General features: G+C 41.9%; 1 protein-coding gene across 5 annotated transcripts in view; it reads right to left on the bottom strand.

The window, feature by feature from the left end:
• CUL1 (cullin 1) overlaps positions 1-22779 on the bottom strand; it is a 106415-nt gene that overhangs the window by 31435 nt on the left and 52201 nt on the right. For all 5 annotated transcript variants that reach the window (XM_059172153.1, XM_059172151.1, XM_059172152.1 and 2 more), the window contains exons 3-7: positions 9358-9532; positions 7058-7225; positions 3719-3769; positions 3237-3327; positions 2109-2272 (exon numbers count right to left, since the gene is read on the bottom strand). In XM_059172153.1, coding sequence (XP_059028136.1) covers positions 2109-2272; positions 3237-3327; positions 3719-3769; positions 7058-7225; positions 9358-9532 — 649 coding nt within the window. The remainder of the gene's footprint in view (positions 1-2108; positions 2273-3236; positions 3328-3718; positions 3770-7057; positions 7226-9357; positions 9533-22779) is intronic.

Below are 22779 nucleotides of genomic sequence, written 5' to 3'. Positions count from 1 at the left end.
AAAATACCCCTGGACATCCCAGAAAAGGGACACAGACCCCCAGGGAATTTGCACATCAAGCCCAAAGTGGCAGCTAAAGGCTACTTCTCAAAGTCTCATGCTTTAGCTCCATTCTGTTCATAAGTTTTGTATTTTACTTCCTGACAATGTTTTAATATAAATACAATTCCTCTTCAAGTCTTTAAATCAAATGTGTCCCCTTCTAACCTGTGGTTTGCACTTTCTCAGCCTTCTGCTGGAGGCTGTGAGTCATGTGTACCAGTATCAAACACAACACGCTTGCTCTTTTCCCAGCACCAAATGTACACATTACACAATTATCATTCCCATTTTACAGACGAGGAAATGGAGGACCAAAGGGTTAGGACTTCCAGAAGGTGACATAAGTCATGTTGGGTAAGATCCGACTGGGTTTGGGCCAAACCGTTAACCTGGCAGCAAAGGAGCCCCCTGTGACATAGGAAGGCCGGGTCGCACCCAGCTGGAAACATCCAGACCACCGGAGGTCCTTGCTCCTCAAGCTGCCTTTGGTTCTGGGCCTGACTGAAAACCCGATCTGCCTGCTTTGGGAGGGCTCACGTAGATGCTGGGAACTGAGCACCCACAGACACGGGCTCGCGTGCTCACGCGGGTGCGGCCCCGACCAAAGCCCCCCACCTGCAGCAGAGCTCAAGCGGAGACGGGGTCTCGAAAACCACGCGGCTGAGCTAAGCCAGGAAGTAACAGGCACTTACGTTCCCCAAAAGTTCAGGCATTTAACCCACAGACATTACACAAAGGATCACTCCTATTTGCAAGTGTGACTTCTGAGGACTTGCATTTTTGTTCCGCTTTGAGAGCGAAGAAATTTGTCAAGGACTTCCAACTTCTAACTCCCTCTAAGGCCCACTTACAAGCACGCTCCCCAAAGGGAAAATGCAGCCAGAACACCACACAGAACCGGGGTGGGACTCCGGGGTGCGCTCAGGGTGGCTGGCTGGTGCTCCCACTGAGCCGCCCGAGAACTTTCCATCTCAGCATGCAGACCACGTGGCTGTGCACGCCCGCCCTTCGCTCCCCGTGTGGAGAGAATCACGGGCAGAGCAGAGATCAGGCACCATGAGCTCGGCCTCCTGGAGATCCCACACATCTCAGGGGTCAGAAAACGAGAGCCTACGGGCCAAAACCTGCCTGGCGGTAAAATTTCACCAGGCCACAGCGACACTCGCCTGTGCAGAAGCTGTCACGGCTGCTCTTTTCACGGCCGAGCCTAACGGCTGCAGCGGAGACCAGGGAGCGAGCACGAAGGCCAAGCTATTTGCCACCTGACCCTTGACGGAATGGGTTTGCTGGTTCCTCACCTAGGTCCCTCCTCACAGTGAGAAGTGCAGGGGACCTGTCCTCCCAAGAAAGAGAACCCAAAAACCATGTACACTAGAACTTCACTGCAATCACTGAGCACAGAAATTCTGATCCGTCTCAGATTCTGTTGTCTCAGAAGGACCTCCTCCGCTAGGAACTTGAAAGCTGTACTGGAGATCGTTAGAGAGTATTCCAGACGTGAAAAAGCAAACATCTAAAATCTGGAAATCTTGGGACACCTGGGTGGCTCAGTCGGTTAAGCTGCTGCTTTTGGCTCAGGTCATGATCTCAGGGTCCTGGGATCGAGTCCCACTTCAGGCTCCTTGCTCAGGGGGAGCCTGCTTCTCTCTCTGCCGCTGCCTGCCTCTCTGCCTACTTGTGATGTCTCTCTGACAAATTAATAAATAAATAAAATCTTTTTAAAAATTGGCAAATCTAGTAACAGTTGTTTCTTGAACCCATCTTTTCTCACTGAGTGGCTCTCACTAGACACACGCAGATGTGCTGGGGGACCGCTCAGGGCCCAGAAGTCGCGCGGCTCTTTCCATCCTCAGAGCAGCAGAGAGAACACGAAGCCATGATGCTCAAATGAATTTATAAAAGCTGCTCGGGGCCCCGGGAGACACACCGGCACCTGCCCGGACGCTACAGGACAACAGGCCCGAGAGGTGACCTGTGCGGAAGCTGCCTGCGTGAGGAAGGAGAGCTCACCGGAGCGGCAGGGACTGTTCTCACTTCGGTCACTGCACGCGCCACCGTTCACTTACCTTCTTCATATACTCAGTAACCGGGTTCTGCTGCAAGAATTCAGTGCTCTCCCTGGTATAGAATCTCTCCGTGTCAGCCAAAAACTGAGATTCAAAGGACTCTTTATACACGGTCAGCGTAGGACCCTTGGCAAACGCATCGTCTTCATTCAGTCCCAATTCCACTAGAAACAAAGAGGAACTATATTTCAATTACCCCAGTTTTTATCATATTTTACCCAGTATACCCACGTGTGTAGCATTCAGTTTAAGTTTATAAGGTGAACAGACAATGACAAGGCTGAAGGTCAATCTCTTGCTCACTGGTACTAAAGTACACTGTTCCCGTGGTAGAGAAAAAAGACAAAATCCAAGACATGAAAGCAGGTAATTCTGACCCATGGCCAAGTGTGCTTCAGTTATCATGCAGTGCATTAAAAAAACAAAACAAAACAAAACAAAACTCTTGTATTTCTAAAAGCTTAAAAATAATAAACACGACATTTATTTTTAACTGAAGCATAACTGCCAAACAGCCTCCTGGTTTCTGGGCTCCGTCACAGCAAGCTGGTATTTGGGTACAAGACGGTCCCCACAGTTAAGTCTAGTCCCCATCTGTCCCTTGAAGAGTCATTATAATATTACTGCTTATCCCCACGCTGCACCTTATCCCCTGCCGTGACTTAGTTGATAACGAGACATTTATAGCTCCTAATCCCCTTCACCAATTTCGCCTGCTCCCTAAAAATGTCTAAACTTCCAAAGAAATACGATGCCACCTAAGTTTTTAAAACACTGCCTTAGCTTATTAGTTTCTCAATCTCAATTTTTTAACCTGATAGAGACTCTGGTTATCATCCGTTAATGACACTCAACTATATCAAATATACAGTAGCTCAATGCGAGCCCAGAAAATAACTCAAATGTCTAATTCCTCAAAATTCCCTTAAGGTACAAAGATCAAACAATTCTTAGGATGGGTAAAATTGAACAGAGTCACACTAACTTAAAGAGAATCCCGACGGCCCTGTAAATGAAAACAATAATCTTAAATCTACTATAAAGTATCTGAAAATTAATCTGGCAGGACACCGTTACGGCTGTCATTCGGTACAAAAACTCTGGCCATACTGAAGAGAGACTGTTTACCGTACGACTGCACAACTCCACTTATCAGTCTTGTATTGATGGTTTCACCGTTTCTCTCCTTTTCGATCAGTTTTAAAACAGCATTCGTTACCTTCGGGAAGAACAAAGAAAAAGAGACATGTAGGTCCTAGACTACAGGATGCAGATTCCTACACATCTCTCAGCCTGAGCTCACGAGACAGTGCAAGATGCAAGATACTCGCAGGACGCGCTAAAGGAAGGGGAGATGATGGCCAAGGAGCAAATCTGCGAAGGATTTTTTTTTTTAAAGATTTTATTTATTTATGACAGAGATCACAAGTAGGCAGAGAGGCAGGCAGAGAGAGGGGTGGAAGCAGGCTCCCCGCTAAGCAGAGAGCCCGATGCGGGGCTTGATTCCAGGACCCTGAGACCATGACCTGAGCCGAAGGCAGAGGCTTAACCCACCGAGCCAGCCAGGCGCCCCCTGGGAGGGATTCTGAAAGAGAACAGCACACGCTCACCTGCTTGTTCAGCGGCCTGAACAGACAGTCTCTCCAAGTCACCAATGCAAGCTGCGTGACAAGAAAACAGAGAAGCGTAAAATGTCCATACTTTCACCACTTTTTCTAGGATAGAAGACACAAGAATCCGCCTGAATCTCACTGATCCATATTTCTCGATTACAACTGGGCACAAATCGATCATCATGATGAAACAAGAGCCCCTCTCTCGAGTTCACAACTTCAGGAAGTATCGGAGTACGATATTTTTTAGCTCACATTTTAATAATTAAGATAAAAAGAAAATCTGGATTTTAGGAGAAGATACATATCAGCTTACAGGACAACAGTGGAGTCAACCTCTAACACTGTTCCCTGGCCCAAATTTAACTTCTGATCTAACACACTGAATGAAGATAATCCCTTTTGTCATAGTCTCCTAATAGTAAAATAAATAACAGACCAAGTTTTGTATCTTAATTGTGGTGATTTAGGTTGCCTGGATGCATACAACCAAAAATGCACCCAAATTACATAGAGGCAATTCATTATACACAAATTACTCAGATTTCCCATTTTACTTGTAATTCGTTCCTGATTTTTAAGCTGTTTGTTAAGAGGGGTACTTCTCAGAGTAAAATTCAAATTTACAAGGTTCAGAACTCAAAACAAACTGCTGAGGAACTCACACACAAATGCTTTCAGTCTCGTTCTTCCCAAATTTAACCACAGATAAAGCTGGGTTTACAGAAGATCTGTATTTCAGAAACGATTATATGTAATTTAATCAATATAGCAAACTGAGTGGTATTTCTACCACACGAGAAAAGACAGTATGAAAGCCGTATTTAAGAGAAAGCTGTTAATTTATTATTTTACAAAATTTTAATTCCAGGACAGTTAACCGAGTTACACTGGTTTCCGGGGTCCAGCAATCCTACACATCATCCCCGGCCCGTGGCGCTGAGCGCACGGAGTGCGTGTCTTCATCCCCATCCCGTGGTCCCCCTGCTTCCACGCACCCTCGCCCCGGTAACCATCAGCTTGTCCTCTATAGGGAAAAGTTTGGTTTTGGGTTTGTCTCTTTTTCTTGGCCTGTTTCTTAAGTTCCATATATGTGTGAGATCATATGGTGTTTGTCTTTCTCTGACTGACTTTGCTTAGCGCAATCATCTTCGGAGCCATCCATGTTGCTGCCAATGGGGAGACTTCATTCTAACAGAAAACTATTTTTAATAAAGTATGAAAACATACTTGTGTAATACTAGCATAAAAATAAGACTTCAGAATCATCTGAAACTATGATATCCAAAAAGATGCTGGAAAGGAAGAGGCTCGTCTTTCAGGAGAAATGCAACCCGGGGCAATTATCCGGAAAATACATTTGTCCCCGTTCAAGTTCTCTGTCGCTCTCCTTTCTCGACTCTTCAGACTTGCTCGAAGCAGGAGTGTGGCAGGAGGGAAAAGGCGATGCCACGGCTGTGATCTCCTAGTGAAGGGATTCTACACCTTCAAGAATAACTTTTTTCCAAACATTTTTCTAAATAAAGCCAGCCTTAGACAGCTCTAATTCGACTCTGGATGATTTGTCATTAGGACGGAAGGAAGGAAGAAGAGCTGGCCAGGTGAGAAAGGAAGGCCAACGGGACCCCAGAGAGAGTTCAGAGGAAGAGTGTCAGGGAAAAAAACCTTGCTCAATCACTCTAAGGGATCAATAATGAAATTAATTTATGTCTTCTGGTGGACATGAAAGGAAAACAACTTTCTAAATGAAAAAGGAAGAATTATGAAGAAAAGAGTAAAACTGTATTTTTTGACAAATCATCCCCACCTTTTGGAACTTCTCGAAGATACAATGAGAGATCGCTGTGCCCCCCGGTTCCACGGCTGATGCTTAAACTTTAAATGAGTTCATCAGGTTCACTGGAAGAGCACACAGAGGAAATTCTGCTTCTAGACAGGTAGTAACTGGCCTCTGCTACAATGTACGGCTGCCTATTATATTACCAAATGGTAACTACAGGATTTAAGGATATGAAAATATGAATTTTCAAAGTAAATTAAAAAAATAAAAGCAGGCCAATCTTGAGGTATACTTGTACTTCCACTTTCTTTAATCGTTCTTGAATATAGCACACAGAAAGTAAGTTATAATGATTTTTAGGAGTCTGTGATGTTATTGCAGGGTACACGCGGTATTTCGGGTCAAGGTGGGATCCAAAAGGAAATCAACCCAAATCATGCTGATTCCTACACTGACAACTTTTCGGTCTCAAGAAAGCATTTGCAAATGGTAAAGAAAAGGGCAAGGACAAACGGCTCAAATCAAAACACTAAATCTAGAAAGTTTTGTGCAAACTATACAACCAAGTACCTTTACGAAGAAACCGTTTGGCAGAGTTTGGCGGAGAACATGAACTCTGTAAGTCTAAGAGTCTGTCACACATCGATGATACATCATGTTTTCCTCTTATTAAATTGTCGATAGTGAGGCAACAAGGTATGGAATTATACCAACATTCTCGGATACGGAGAGAACCTCATTATGCAGAACCTGACATCTCCACACCACTGGTCCCAGGAGAGTGCAGCGGGTGCAGCGGACAGCCCGTTCTGAACACTCGGCCCGGGCTGCGGTCGAGTCCTCCCCTTCTCCGCGTTCCCACACTGGTGCTCCCCCCCGACTGCACGTCAGACGGAGCGCGAGGGCCTGCGACCACACACTGCTGGGCCCCAGTCATCTGAGTTTCTACCAAGTTCTCAGGGGCCCGAGATGTGGCAGGTTCGGCGACCACATTTTGGAAACCTGTGCGCCTAGAACAAGCTTCCCTGACTGAAGAAACGGGATAACCAAGAGGATTTAATCGTGCGAACTCTGCCTTTTCAAAATCTATTTTCATGGGGTCTAAAAGAAACCTTCAGTTTCCGGTCATATTGTTCCTATTATTTTGTAAAGTGAGAGTGTAGGAGGACCTCTCCCAGGACAGTCCTCTCCTTGAACAGGTTCTTAAACCCCAAGACCCCAAGGGCCGATCTGTGAGGCCTGGGTTTCGGGCCGGGGCTGCGTTTGCCGGACATGGGCAGCGCGTGGGGGGCCAGTGCTAAACGGGGCCAGTTCCAGGCTGCACCGGACGGCTGGTCAAACGACCACAGAAGAAACTTGTTACCAGCCCGCGCATCCTTTCCTTTTCCTGCCCCCAAGATATTAAAGGGTCATTTATTGATAAAGTAGAAGGAATTAGCCTACTATTCTGAAAAGGGCTTCCCATCCGCCTAGATTCCCCTACTGATAGGGTCTGGTATCACTATCACTAAGAAAATACACATGTGCAAAGTATTTAAAAAATACGTATTTCTTACAGAATAGATCTCATAGATTCCTTTTCGTCCCTCGTCACATTCACGGCGAACCCAGTGTCTGTTGAGGTAGGCACAAATTCCATTCAGCACTTTGCTTGAAAATCGATAATCCTCCCACTGCTGCGTGTAGAACTTGAGGACACTCTCGTCCATCAAATCTTCTCCGTCCTAAAAACAAGTTCACTCAAGCTCTTCATTTGTCACACGATAAAGACAAAAATTAACTAAAACAAATCTACTGCAGTAAAATACATTGATGTGTTCGGTTTTAGATGAGCTTTTTTGTATTGTATACAAAAACATGCTCATTAATACCAATTCTCACCAGACCACAGCTTGTGAGAATCAGACGAGAGAATTTTTTTTTTTCCTGATGAACCAATTTAAAGAGTGAATTTTAATAAAAATTTTTTTCAAAGTGCAACTTTTTCATTGTGGTATTAAATATGCATATCGACTCGAAGAAACTGGAATATGTATTTATTTAGAACCTTGAACTGTTAGAATGAGAGTAATTTGTTTTTATTAACAAGAAAGGAATTCACCTCAAAATCATCCCTATTTTTGATATTTTCTATTAAAAATTAAAATGTCCTCTGACCACAGGGCTAATACTCTTAGATTTTTTTTTTAATGCCTCTTTTTCCTTCATTAAATTTTATCTAAAAACGATACATGTATATTTTTGTAGTAATCTGTCAAATTTCTGTAAAAATAAAGTAAGTATAATGGTACAATATTTCCTCCTCTTTAGCAAGACCTCAAGGGGAAAATGTGCATTTATCAAAATTATTTTTACCAAGATTTCCACAACGTAAACCACAAATTTTTATGTGAAGGGCCAACTTGACATTTTTTTCAGGTATTAATGACATCCACAAGGTAAAGCCTATCCTCGGAAAACTGCATGTTCCATGCAGTGGCCCCGACAGATCCTGCGGCAGAAATGCAGCAGCCGAGGAGGGAGGGAGCCCTGCCGGGGACTAAGGCCCCGCGCAAGCCGCCCCCTTCGCTCACCTCGTCTTCAACTGGACTGTAAGAAGCCCAAGTGCCACAAACATGTGGTACACACGTGATCCCACACGTCGTGCGAAAACCTGACAGCATCTTGATACACCCACGGTTTTGTTCATTTATATTTAAAGAAAGGAACTATAAAATGTAAAGCTGAGCCCCTCTGGATTACGCAAAGATATCACTGATACAGCCCGGCCACCTATACTCTCATACAACACGCTGCGCTACTACTCCTCGCTTCAATGCTGAAGAATAACTCATTCCAGCGTGCGCTTCACCAAGTGTTGTCAACAGAAATAAGGACACAGTGGGTTTGGCAGGGCATCAGAAACACTGTTTCGGGAACATGAAAATTTTAGTCACAATTTGTGGTCAATCAACTATGGCCTGTTAGAATGATACTAAGTTTCTAATTACCTTGTAAAATGTATTAGGAAAACAATTTTGAAGCATGCTGAAATGTTTGCCTAACACCTGTGTAAATAAAAAAGTCTTTAAAGGATATACACGGAGCACAAAGTTCCCAGGGCAGAAGGTGGAGAGGTCTCTCTCTCTCTCTCCGTGATACGGGCAGCACCAGCTGAAAGGGCCACTTGCCCATCCTGGGGCTGGCTGGAAGGCGCCACACTGCCTTTGTTAGAGAGGACAGAGAAGGCAGAAGATGAAGGGGAAAAAACTCCCACCACTGCCTGAGCAATGGCCTGGAGCGCGAGGAACCCATACTCACAAGGCCATGGATATTCGTAGAGAAACCCGTCCTAGCCAAGAGTACGATTTCATTGTGGTTCGGAAATATACTACATGACCTTGTGCAAAAGGCAAGGTCACACGGGAAAAATGTGATTTCCAAAGGTTGGATAATCTTATGATCATTTATATATTTGTATACAAAATTTATACATTTGTATACAAAACACACTGGGTTCAAAATACAACATTAGTCATCTGAATTCATAATTATATACTTGAAATTAGAAGATTCATCGATTTCTAACAACCAAATATAAAAGTAATTTAAGGAACGTACTACTATGGTATAGCTATCAAAAACTTCTCATTAACAAATTAAAAAAACATAAAAGGGCTTATGAAAGTTTCACCTTCACAACAGGTAAAAGACTAAGCAACAACGAAACACCTTCATGTACACATCAACGCCGGAAACAATGAACACGACGTTAACAGTGCGAGATTCAGCATTCACTCAAGTTAGAATCATCACTTCACTACTACTTTTTCATGCGCTATTATAAAGTGGTCAGCATATATGTTAAACATCTTACCTTAAGAAGATTTGTCAAGTAATTCTTCAAAAATTCCTTAAGACGTTTGTATAATTCCAAGCCAACAAACTGAGCTCCCCCAGGCGTCTGTCCCTTTTTCGATTTGGAAGGAGGGACGCCAGCCCCTCGGGCTTGGTTTGACTGGTGAACACTCGTGCAGTAGTTATAAACATGACTTGGAGAAAAGTTAAGGAAGTCAACACACATCAATGTCAACAATGATTTCTTGTAAAGAAAATATATTTATACCAATATTTCCTATCTATCAACACAAATCTGTTAAAACTAGAGTGGAAAAAAGATTCCATTCAACAGCATAAAGCTGAAGTCAATTAGCATTTCTGCAGGCCCAGGGAGCAGCCTGCTGAGAACAATGGAACGTTCTGAGGAAGGCTGCCGAAGAAACACAGGACTTTCTCATCACGTAACATGATTAACCTTATGGGATACTGTCCTGAGTGTATCAGAAGGCATGAGAAGAACTGGCAATTGGTACAAAGCTTCCAAATGAGAGAAAAAAAGCAGTTATTACCTTCAAGAAAAACAAAAAGCTATAACCACAGTCTATTATGATGCTTAGCTGTATTTTTTAGAAGCATACATTATAATTATCAAAATAACTACAACTTTAAAATTATTTATAAATGAATTTAAAGCTATACTTTGCAGAAGAAGGGCAAAACGCAGAAGAAATGGCAGCGCAAGAGACTACTTATTACCACCGAAAGTCGCGGGTATGTAGAACCGGCCAATCACAGAGAGTGGGGCTCCTGCGTGGCTTAGAGGGTTGGAGATGCGGGAATCAGAGAAGACATTGCTAGAGACAGCAAGCAGCTGTGGGGGGCGCTGAGCACGGGAGACAGGACGGCTAAGGCAGAGAACCACTCTCCTTGTTGTAACCTTTCATACTCTCTCAGTTTGTCTGCATGTAGTACTTCTGGGCTGAAGCTAACTGAGTGATTTAGGAAGGAAAACCCGTAAGGCAAAATATTCTGGCCCATTTGTTTCAAGTCCGTGGATAAAGATAGAAGAGATTTCAAAGAATATCCCATACTCCAAAATACATCACAAATAGATTAAGAATGAAAATATACAAACCAAAACCATAAAACAAAATATACATAGACATTTGATCTCAGGTTGGGGAAGGCTTTTCTAAGCAAAGTCAAAGCTCTGAAATTCTGAAAATATTTCAGAAAAAGAGATCTTCAATGAGTGACTATCTTTAACCAATTAAAATAATTAAAAAGTGTGAAAAAGTTAACCTCCATAGGAACATAGGCAGGTAAACCAACAGAAAATCCCAAAGCTGAAAAAGAGATATTAATGGCCAAGGGTTTAAACAAAACAAAAAAACCTTCAACCTCAGCAGTAATCAAAGAAATATGCCTTAAAACAATGAATCATTTTATTAAATGTTTCAAATGTACAAAATTGGCAGATTTTAACACAGGGTGAACTCTCATAAAACTCATGATCCAGTCTGGACAAATCTCATATTCCCACGCCTGTCTCATTCTACCTACATCCCACCTCGACTTTTTAGGAAATTAAATAGAGCAGATTGGCAGCAGACCTGCCTCACAGTCCTCCCGAATACCATTTCTCCTCCTCTCCCTTGGGGCAAACAGCCCCATCATGCGGTGCCCGGCATTCCTGTGAAGGTCTTCAGAGCTTGCTGTGAAACAATGCAAGAAACCGCTTCTCCACCTGTCCTCAAACATCAGGTACAGTAAGAGCCACAAGAAATTAACCATCTTTCTGTCCATGGACCTACCGGTGATCACTTGGGTTCCAACTTGGGGTATTTACAAACAAAGCTGCAGAGAACAGTACTAGCAAGTTCCCTCACATACATGTTCGAGTTTCTCACAGTACAGCATCGGCAGGTGACAGGAGAGGGCCACCACGCACTCGATGATACCTTGTCGGATGTGCTCTACAAGCCACCGGGCAGCCACCGACAGTGCACGCGTTTCATTGCCTACCTCCAAATCGTGGCCTGTCCTGGTTTTCATCAGCATTTGTCTGATTACAGGAGACTAAGCAGCTTAGGAATTTATCATTTTCATTTTCCCTCCTGTATATTCTCTGTCCTATCCTTCATAATCTGTACAAAAACAGAGTGTGCTCAGACATTGATGATGGCTGTATAACAATACAATCCCTTTGGAAAAAAGGGGCAGTTTTTTCTACAAATGGTGGTAGATGCTAGATGCGTAGAGCAGAATACCGCTCAGCGGTGTAAAAAAAATGCATCATGAATCAGTCTTAAAAACATGTCAAAGGGAAAAAGCCAGATATGCATGGTTCCATTGACAGGAGGTTCTCAAACAGGCAAAAGTCATCTATTGATAGAAATGAGGAGTGATTTCTTCTTCCCTGGAGGTCGAAGACTGACCACCTCTGTACCTTGAGTAGGATACCGTTTACCTGGGTGTATATATATGTCAAAAAAAATCTAAAAAAGAATTCAAACTATCCCCCCTTAAGATCGGCGCACTTCACAGTATGTGAATTTTGCCTGAAAAACTTTAAAACTGTAAGCACGTAATAAGTGTTACAAACTACTGTACACCAAAGTGTATAGTGAAAATCCTTGCTTTATCAATTACATAGTCGTTACTATCTTCTCGTAGTCTGTAGGCTTTTTTTTTTTTTTTTTTTTTAAAGGAAAGCACCATATAAAGATAAATTCTTATTTGCCATCATCAAATTTTCACAAATTTTCTCTTATGGCTTACACTGTCTTAGGTAGGAAATCCTCCTCTCTGCTAAGGCGCTAGGACCAGTACATTTTCTTCTACAGCTGATTTGCACTGAGATTTGTAGTCTACCTAAGGTAAAACTGCATGAGGAAGAAATCTAATTGCATGTTTCTCTGCAGGGACGCGCAACGGTTCACAAACTATGTGTGACGTCATCTATCCCTTCCCCACTCTGGGTACTGCTGCTTCTAGAAAACTGTCCACTTCAGTGAAGTTTTCAACTATCCTGCCCACTTGTCCAGTCTCTTTTACAAAACCTGTTCTGCGATGTATTTATTTTAAAATGTTTTTATGATTAATCATGCAGAAAACCAGTTTGGAGGTTATTTTTATTACTCTATTTTCTTTTATTCCTTTTTAATGTACTTTTTTATATTATTCTCTAAAAATCCTTGTTCTGGTTTTTTAGCTTTGTAGTCTTTGTTCTTTTTAATAGAAGCATTTAAAACTTCATTTTTTTTCTTCTTCACATCACCTGGTCTGATATGTATGGGTTTTCCTTACTGTTCAGTTGTATTTTGTCTCTTCCATTATTAGTTCTCTTAAGAGTTATTTAGGATTTTTTAGATTTCCAAAATGACCTCTTTTTTTTTTTTAACTTCTAAACAAACCCCTTTATTTCATTTTAGAATTAATCAGATGTTATTTCTTTGATAATTTTTAAAAATGTGATAAGACCTATAGCGGACTGTGATTTTCTTTCCATGTGCTTGAAAGGAATTCCCATTCTCTGGCTGTTGGGTACAGGGAACCATTAGAACAAGTTGGTCAACTCTGTTTTTCAAATCTTAGTGATTTGTCTGTTTATTAATTACTGAGAACTTTTTAATGGATATCTCCCTAATTACAGATTTGCTAGTTTCTCTTACATGTCTCTAAAATATGTCACATATTTTAAGGCTGTTAACAAATATATAAACTTTGAATAGTATCACTGATAACTCATTCTTTTTATCACTAGGAAGTAACTGTGTTTACTCTTCACAATAGTGCCTTAGAAAATCCACTGGACCAGATATTAGTACGCTTACTCCTATCTCTGGTTAGAATTTACCTCAAATATATTTGTTCCACTTCATTTACAACTTTTACATCTCTGTGCCTTGGCATGTCTATTGCAAACCACAGCAAAATGCAGTCTTGGGAAAAAAAAATGGTGGAAGTCTAACAGTCTCTGATGGGTAAGTCTGGTTTTATCATAACACTAAAATATAAATACACTTTCACATACTGTTTTATGCATTGTTATCTAGATTAATTTTTACTGTCCTGTTTTTTTTGTATTTTTTTGTTTTCTTTCTGTTGGATTGATGGATCCCTTAATATGCTCTAGTTTTTACATCACTCTGGAATTAATGCACTTTATTTGGTTATCTTGAAATCAGACATTCATTCTTTGCCTTTCACCAGTTCTGGAAAATTCTTGGGTTGCCATCTCTTGAAATACTTCTGTTCCCTTATTTTCTAATATATGTATGTCAAACATTTTCATGTCAACTTCCATATCTCAATTCATGTCTTCAGTTCTGTTCTATCAGGTTATCTTTGCTCAAACTTTCTACTTTTTCTTGACTTTCCATCTAGTTAAGTGATTCTGAAGGAATCTGTGTCAAATTTGCTGTCTACTTTTAAACATCTTATTTTATAACTCTAGAAGTTTCTGGGTCCCATCCTCCTAACCCCTTGGTTTCTAGTTTCTTTTTTAAAGTCTGTTTTCTTTCTCCTGTTTTATTCCTTTGTATTTTTGATTCTTTTATGTAACCACTTTTCACGTTCTTAGGGGCACCCTCTGAAGATGCTTTTGTTTGATGTCCTTGGGGCTCTCACTCTGCTGTTCCTTCTGTGTGACTTGTTTTCATGGAACCTCTCCTCTGCTCTGTGACCTTCATTTCCGAGCCTGGGGAAGTCCCCCCAAAAGCTGGTAATACAAACTCAAACCCAAGGAAACAAATTCTCCATACATTCCCCACTCCCCCCACACCCACAACTTGGCTGGAACTACTTTCTAGCTGCCTCCAGGGCAGAGTGAGTCCATTACTTTTCCAGTTCACCTTGTCACTGAAGAACTCCATGGAAACAGCAGCTTCACCCTTCCTTGCCCAGGTACAAGGCTTTGTCTCCTTTTCTGTGTGGCCTCTGTCTTCCACCACCCCACCCCTGGCTGAGGCCCAAATCCTCATACAGGCACACAGACGCTCCTAATTTTGACCTAGCACCCATTTCTAGGCATTTGGGTCCAAAAAATTTTCCTTTTTCTCTTCTTTCTTTCCTTTTTTTTTTTTTAGATTCTGTCCATTCACCGGCGAGAGAGACCGACAGGGGGAGGAGCCAGCAGGAGGAGGGGGAGAAGCAAACTTCCTGGTGAGTGAGAGCCTGCCCGGCAGGGCTGGATCCCAACACCCTGGGATCATGACCAGAGCCAGAGGCAGATGCTTAACCGACTGAGCCAGGCACTCCTCCAAGAAATTTTTTTTCCCTCCTAAAAAATTCCTTAGGTTACCTTGTTCAGACTGACTTGTATTTCATGGCAATATATGCATCTCCAGCTATTAAATTAACAAAGGCCTTAAAAAAAAAAAAACAAGCCCAATGACAGCTAAGTGCAGGAAAATCGGAGCTTCAGAACGTATTATGATTTTTCTGGAATAAAATTTGGAAATATTCAAAAGCCTTAAAGTGCATTACTTTGATACAGCAATTATATTCATAAGCATTTATCATGGGGAAATTATCACAGAAGCATAAAAATACTTAGCTAGTGAACTACACAGCATTGTTCACAATGGCAAAAACCTTATGTATCATTATTTTAAGTACCACTAAGAAAATGCTGTCAATTAAAATGACAGTCTTAGGGGCGCCTGGGTGGCTCAGTGGTTAAGCCGCTGCCTTCGGCTCGGCTCATGGTCTCGGGGTCCTGGGATCGAGCCCTGCATCGGGCTCTCTGCTCAGCAGGGAGCCTGTTTCCTCCTCTCTCTCTGCCTGCCTCTCTGCCTGCTTGTGATCTCTCTCTGTCAAATAAATAAATAAAGACTTTAAAAAAATAAAAATAAAAATAAAATGACAGTCTTAGATGGAATTTTTGTATTTAAAGATTAGCTGTTTAGACTTAAACAGATTTATCCTAACACTCTTTGTAAGTAAAGTTAAATGAATTGTTTGAGACATTCCCGAAAGCTTTCCCAGTCTCATTCTGCTGAGTCCCTCTTAAGCAGGTCTGTTTCCCACGGACCACCACCCTCCGGCTCACTGAGGATGTGCGCACGGCCTATGAGCTGTCCACAGAGGAAGGGAACCAAGGACTTCCGCGCTTCCTTCTCACCTGGCTCCCACCCACTTTGTAAGTTTTGGATTGCAAGTTTCATTCAGGGGCGCCTGGGTGGCTCAGTCGGTTGAGCATCTGTCTGCCTTTGGCTCAGGTCGCGATCCCAGGGTCCTGGAATCCAGCCCCATGCTGGGTTCCGTGCTCAGTGGGAAATCTGCTTTTCCCTTTCCCTGCTTGTGCGTTCTCCCCTCTCCCTCAAATAAATATATAAAATTTTTTAAAATTCTTAAAAAGTTTTTTCAGGATTGATTCTTCACAAAGTCCGTAATGGTCTGCTGACAGAACGAGGTGCAGCCAAGCCCACAGGTGCCCGTAATGACCCCTGTATCATGACGGCCACCCGACTAACTACAGCACCTGCCACCCACACGAGGATGCACTTTAAAAAAAAAAAAAAGAAAACCCAAATCTAGAATCCATGAACTGTGGTACATTCACAGACCAATACTAAAATATGTTAAAAAGACGCCAATAAATGACGCTCAGCTTAGAATAACAGCATCTCAGTCTGGTCCCTTCAGACATGGAGATAAAAGTGATGTGCCCATTTGGACCTTATTTTTTTTTTTAAGTTTTTATTTAGATAATCTCTGCACCGAATGTGGGGCTTGAACTCATGACCCTGAAAGTTAAATACAAACTTTTAGGCACAGATTTCTTTCTCCTTCACCAAGTACCCTTGCCAGAGGAAAGGCCAGCGCGCTGGAAACACTCTCCCCCTCCCCACTCCGCCCTCCCGGCCTCACCCCCTCACAGAGGACCCGGACCCAAGGCAAGGAACCTGGGCCTCACGGAACAAGCCAAAAGGCACAACTGCAGTGGAAGGGAAACCTCTTTTCAAGTTTCTACCCAGTGTAACTCCACATTCGTTCCCAAATTAGGAATGACCCTCCCCACTGCCCAGTCAGCGCGGACAGCAGTCAGGAGAGGCGAGATGGTAGTGGTCAGGGTTCCCGCCCATTCAAACTCGAGTTTTCTTCTGACAACGTATATCTAAGTTAGACAAGAAACGCAGAAAAACATAATAAAAAGCAAGAGTGTTCTGTCTCACCCTCCCCCACCCACAGTGGCAACTACTCCTGACTGTTTTTTCGATTCAGAGCATGACCTGTCCGGGCAGAATCGATGCCTGTCATCTCTGACCGATCAGCCTTTGCGTAAGTCACTGAAATCCCGCCGGCAGAAAACACAGCGCAGTGCAGCCCCCCACCCTGATCCGCCTCCATCCCTGTACTCATGTCACCCTGGACCCTGTATTAGTCTATGCGGAAACTTTCAGTTATACTTTAACCTTCGTTCTGAGGCTAGTACCAGTGTAATACCTAACAGCATTTTGGGCGAAGAGCAACTACGAACTGGAAGAAATATAAAACCAACAGTCTGAAGACACCAGAGAACAAACAAAAGAAGTTATATGGACGGGCATCCTAGTCATGGAAGAAGAGAATGGCACAATCCAATTTTGTTGGTATGAAAAAACAAAACAAGAAAATGAGACCCACTCTCAAGAGATCACTGAAAGACCAACCTGGAGATGACCCAAATGTTGGGGTCAGGAGACAACACAGCCCCAACAAAGCTATAATCCAGAAGATAAGGGGAAACACATACAGAATCCAGTGAACACTAACTGCAGTAAAATATAGGAACTATGAAAAAATTCTAGAACTGAATGTTTTTACACACACACACACACACACACACACACACATTTTTTTTTTTATTTTTTTTTAAGATTTTATTTATTTGACAGAATGAGACCCAGTGAGAGAGGGAACACAAGCAGGGGGAGTGGGAGAAGGAGAAGCAGGCTTCCTGCCGAGCAGGGAACCTGATGCGGGGCTCGATCCCAGGACCCTGGGATCATGACCGGAGCCAAAGGCAGCCGATTAATGACTAAGCCACCTAGGCGCCCCTGAATGTTATATTATCTAGAATAAATTATTTATTAGATGGGCTTGAGAGCAGACTGGTGATAAGACGTTCTCTTTTGTTGGTACAAAGACACCAACAAAAATGATAAATTCCAAAGTAGAGAGAAAGAAAACAAAAATAAACTCGTGAAAACCAAAGGGGAGAAAAAAACTCTTGAAGGCCGACAGGAGTTTCTTTGTAACATACCAAAAAGAATTCAAATTACCACTGAGTTTTCATCAAAAATGAGAAAGGCTGGAAGACGGAGGAGCACATCTCCTTTAAATGTTGAAAGAAAGAAAAAAGAAACACTTATCAATCCAAAATGTTTTCTCCAGTAAAAACATTCTCCAAAAATGAAGGCAAAATAAAGGTATTTTCATATAAAATAAAACTAAGAGACTTCACATAGTACACACTTGCATTTCAAGGGGAAGGGAATACTACATGAAACCTTAGAACCAGTAAGTATCTGTTAAGTATAAAAGACGATTTTTCCTTCATTCTTTAAAATACAAATTGCAGGGGCACCTGGGTGGCTCAGTTGCTAAGTGTCTGCCTTCGGCTCAGGTCATGATCCCAGAGTCCTGGGACCGAGCCCCGTTTCGGGCTCCCCGCTTAGCGGGAAGCTGCTTCTCCCTCTCCTGCTCCCCTTCCTTGTGTTCCCTCTCCTGCTGTGTCTCTGTCAAATAAATAAATCTTTTTTTTTTTTTTAAAGATTTTATTTATTTATTTGACAGAGAGAAATTACAAGTACACTGAGAGGCAGGCAGAGAGAGAGAGAAGGAAGCAGGCTCCCTGCCGAGCAGAGAGCCCGATGTGGGACTCGATCCCAGGACCCTGAGATCATGACCTGAGCCGAAGGCAGCGGCTTAACCCACTGAGCCACCCAGGCGCCCTAAATAAATCTTTGAAAAAATAAAATACAAAGGATGGTTTAAAACAAAAACTTACAATACTGTCTTGTGGGTTTTAAAGCATATGTAGAGGTGACAAAAAAGATGTAACTCTACAGTTACAAGGTTTCTATATTCTCTGACCTCCTACAATATTAACTCTAAATACAGTGCCCCACAGAACAATAATGAGAGGGTTAAGGGTGCTGGCCCTCAAGGCAGTCAAAAATCCATATACAACTTCTGACTCCCCCCAAATGTAACTACAGTCTAGTGTGGACCAGAAGTACTACTGAAAACATAAACAGTCAATTAGCACACATTTTGCACGTTACATGTTTTATATGCTGTATTCCTATAATAAAGCAAGCTAGAGAAAAGGAAATCCAAAAAAAAGAGAAACTACACTGAAATACTGTATTTATTGGAAAAGAAATCTGAGTGTAAGTTGACCCACATAGTGCAAACCCATGTTATTCAAGAGCCAATGTGGTTTAAAAAAAAAAAAAATGTATGTTGTAATCCCTAAAGCAGTAACACATACACACAACCTCAGAGGAATAGCGAAAAAGCCAACAGACACATTAACAACTTAGACACTTAGCAACTGAGCCACCCAGGTGCCCCTGCAATTTGTATTTTAAAGAATTAAGAAAAATAGTCTTTTATACTTACCAGATGCTTACTGTTTCTAAGGTTTCATGTAGTATTAATTCTCTTCCCCTTGAAATGCAAGTGTGTACTATGTGAAGTCTCTTATGCAATTTGAAGCAATTTCAAATAACCCAAAAGAAGGGAGGAAAGTAGGGACAAAGAAATTTTTTAAAGAGCAGGAAAAAAACAAAAACAAAAACAGTAGACCTAAAAATCAACCTGTTAATACTTACAATAAATAAGAGTAAAACCTACAACCCAAAGACAGGGATGACTGGAAGGGACAAACAGCAGGACCACTTGAATGCGGCTACCAGAGATACACTGTAAGACACGGAGGCTGACGGAAACAGGTGGGAAAACGGGCATGAGAAGGCTGAAGAGATGGAAGAGTACCAGACAAAACAGACTTCAAGGAAATACCAGCAGAGATAAGACAGACATTTCATAATAATAAAAGGGTCAATTTATTAGAAAGACGATCATAAATGCGTATTCTCCTCACAGAGCTTCAGAATACATAAAACAGAATCTGGTGTAATACTTGCCACCGCAGATTTCAAGCTGCTAACATGACCGGACTGAGAAGGGCACAGTTCTCTCCCGCAGGCTGACACGATCCTGCTCTGGCACACCACAGTCTACACCCAATGAATCCATATCCTTTTCAACAGTCCAAGATAATGTTCATCAAATAAGGCTATTTTCTGGGCCCTTTAAATGGCCCTTGATACACTGTAAAGGACTGATATCAGACAGAGTTTGTTCTCTGACCAAAATGGAATTAAATTTGACATCGGTTAACAATGAGCTGCCCTGGAAAACCCCAACTATTTCCCACTAAACAACTTTTCTATATAAGATTCAAAAAAGAAATAATAAAGAAAATTATGAAATGTTCAGAGCTAAATAATGAAAAGAAACAACAAAATCTGTGGCACAAAAACTCTATTGAGAAAGTCATACCTTCAAATGCCTACACGAGAAGAGGAGGAGGACATCATGGCAACACCCCCTGAATCGAGAGACAGAGCCCGTGCGATCCCCATCCGCATCCCAGGTGGCTTCTCTGTAGGAAGTGACAAGCTGATTCTAAAATTCATATGGAATTGCAAGGAAACCCAAAACAGTCTTGAAAAAGCATAGTTGGAATATTCATACTTCAAGATTTCAAAACCTTCTGTAAACCACAGTCATCAAGACAGAGAGGTACTGGCAAAGGATAGGCATTTTGATCAGAAGAGAGAATCCAGAAATAATCCATGCGTGCGTGGACAATGACTTTTAACAAAGGTGCCAAGACCTGTCACTGGGGGAAAACGGGCTTTCAACGATTGGTGCTGGGAGAGCTAAGACAGGCACATGCAAATGAATGAATTTTTGACCCTGTACCTCACACCATAGAAACGCAAAATGGATCAAAGGCCTAAACGTGAACACTAAAACTACAAACCATGTAGAAGAAAACATAAGACTAAATTATGACCTTGGATCTAACAAAGGATTCTTAGACATAACAACAAAAGGATAAGCAACCAAAGGGGGGCGGGAAACAATGAATTGGACTTCATCAATATTTAAAACTTTTCTATCAAAGAACAATCAAGAAAATGAAAAGTCAATCCACAGAATGGGAGAAGATATTTGTAAGTCTATATCTGATAAAGTATTTGTGTTTAGTATAAAAAACCCTTACAATTCATTAAGAAGACAAACCAATTTAAAAAAAGGGCAAAGGATCTTAACTGACATTGTTTTAAGCAAGGTATAAAAACCACCAATAGACATACCATTAGTCATGAGGGAAACAAATCAATACCACAGTGAGTAACACTTCATACCCAGCAGGGTGGCTAGAATCAAACCCATAATACCAAGTGCTGGTCAGGATGTGGGCAAAGCAGAACCCTCACACACAGCTGGCGGGAAAGCAAAATGGTACCGCCACTTTGGAAAACAGTTATGCAAGATGGTTAAACCTGGAGCTACCGTGTGACCCAGAAATTCCATTTCTGGGCATCTACCCAACAGTATGAAGACATATATGCATACAAACACTTGTTCGAGTGTTTGTACAGGTATTTCGAGCAGCACTATTCACAACAGCAAAGAGGCAGAAACAACCGAAATGTCCATCAACTGACGGATGAGCAAAATGGGTTTGCACTTGGTGTAGTACCGTATGGCCACAAACACGAATGAAATATTGACACATGCCACGACACAGGTGAAGCTGGAAAACGTTATGGTAAAAAGAAGACAGCAATTAGTCTGCTGAGGCGGTCATAACCAAATACCACAGACCGGGGGTTTTAAACAACAGAAATTTAATTTCTTACAGTTCTGGAGGCTGGAAGTCCAAGATCTAGGCGCCATCAGGATTGGTTCCTGGTGAGATCGCTCTTCCTGGCTCGTAGATGGCCACCCTTGCCCGGTCTCCTGTCTCCATGGCCTTTCCTGTTTCTGCTTGGAGACAGCACTCTCTGGGGTCTCTTCCTCCTGAGGACACCAACCTTAAGGGCTCTGGGCCCACCTTAGGATCTCATTTAACCTCATTACTCCCCCAAAGGCCCAAACTTCAAATATCATAAAACTGAGGTTAGAGCTTTAACACGTGAATTTGGAGGATATACAATTCTGCCCATAAAACCAAGTATTATATGATTGCATTTATCCAAAATGTTCAGAATAGACAAATCTATTACGACAGATTTAGAGACAGAAAACTAGGGGTGGAGAGAGTGAGGGGACGGTAGCTAAAGGGTATAGGGTCTATGAGGTAATGAAAATGGTTCTAAAACTTTCTGTAGTGACAGTTAAGCACACTCGAATATATTAAAAACCCCTGAAAAACCACTTAAATGGATGAATTGTAAGGCACGTGAGTTATTATCTCAATAAAATCATTATTAAAAAATTCAATCCAATCCTAATCTTAACCCGGGCAGTTTCCAGAAGAAGCCAACAAACTAAATATAAGATTTATAGAGAAATGCAAAGGACCTACAATAATTGATGCAGGGGGAGACAAAGTTGAAAGACTTATACTACCCGACTTCTAAGAATTTTCATGATGCAACAGTAATCAAGAAAAAAAAATGAAGATAGCAATATGCCACATGAACACAGATGCAAAAATATTTCACAAAACAGAAACTAAGTAGCAAGATAGCATTCCTTTAAGATGGATATATATATATAGATCAATGAAACACAAGTTTAGAAACAGAACCACACTTACACTAACACTTTAACAAAGGCCTTAAAGCAATCTACTAGAGACAAGTCTTTTCAACAAATGAGGCTGAAATAAAAATGGATCTCCTTGGGGTAGAAAAATTAACCTTAAGCCTATCTCACACAATATACAAAAGTTAACTCAGGATGGATTACAGACCTAAATATAAAAGCCCAAACCATGAGGCTTTATGAGGAAAACCCATTATCTTTGTGACCTAGGGGAAGGCTTCTTATAGGTCGCAGAAAGCAGTAAGTGTCCCAAAAAAAAAAAAAAAAAATTAAATTAGGTTTCCTTAAAATAAAGAAACAAAAGACACACCATTTAGAAAAGGAATAGCAAGCCTTGGACTGGGAGAACCATTAGCAAAACCTATGTGACAAGACACTGGTCCCTTGAATACAGAAAGAACCCCTCCAACTCAACGATGGCCTACAAAGGAAGGGGACGCTGGAATATGGGGCTCTTCTGGAACGGCGCTTCTGCGACGGGTGGCCTGGGGGTTTGGGTATGTCCCATATGCACCTCCGGGTAATTTAAAGCTGGATTTCTTCATTCCCGGTACCCATGGTCTTAATTCTGGCAACATTCACGATGGGTCCCTGGTCTTCCAGCTCCAACACAGAC

Source organism: Mustela lutreola, chromosome 4, assembly GCF_030435805.1.
Source record: "Mustela lutreola isolate mMusLut2 chromosome 4, mMusLut2.pri, whole genome shotgun sequence".
Classification (NCBI taxonomy): Eukaryota; Metazoa; Chordata; class Mammalia; order Carnivora; family Mustelidae; genus Mustela; species Mustela lutreola.
The sequence above is the reverse complement of the archived record's forward strand: the minus strand, read 5'-3'. Positions and strand labels throughout refer to the sequence as shown.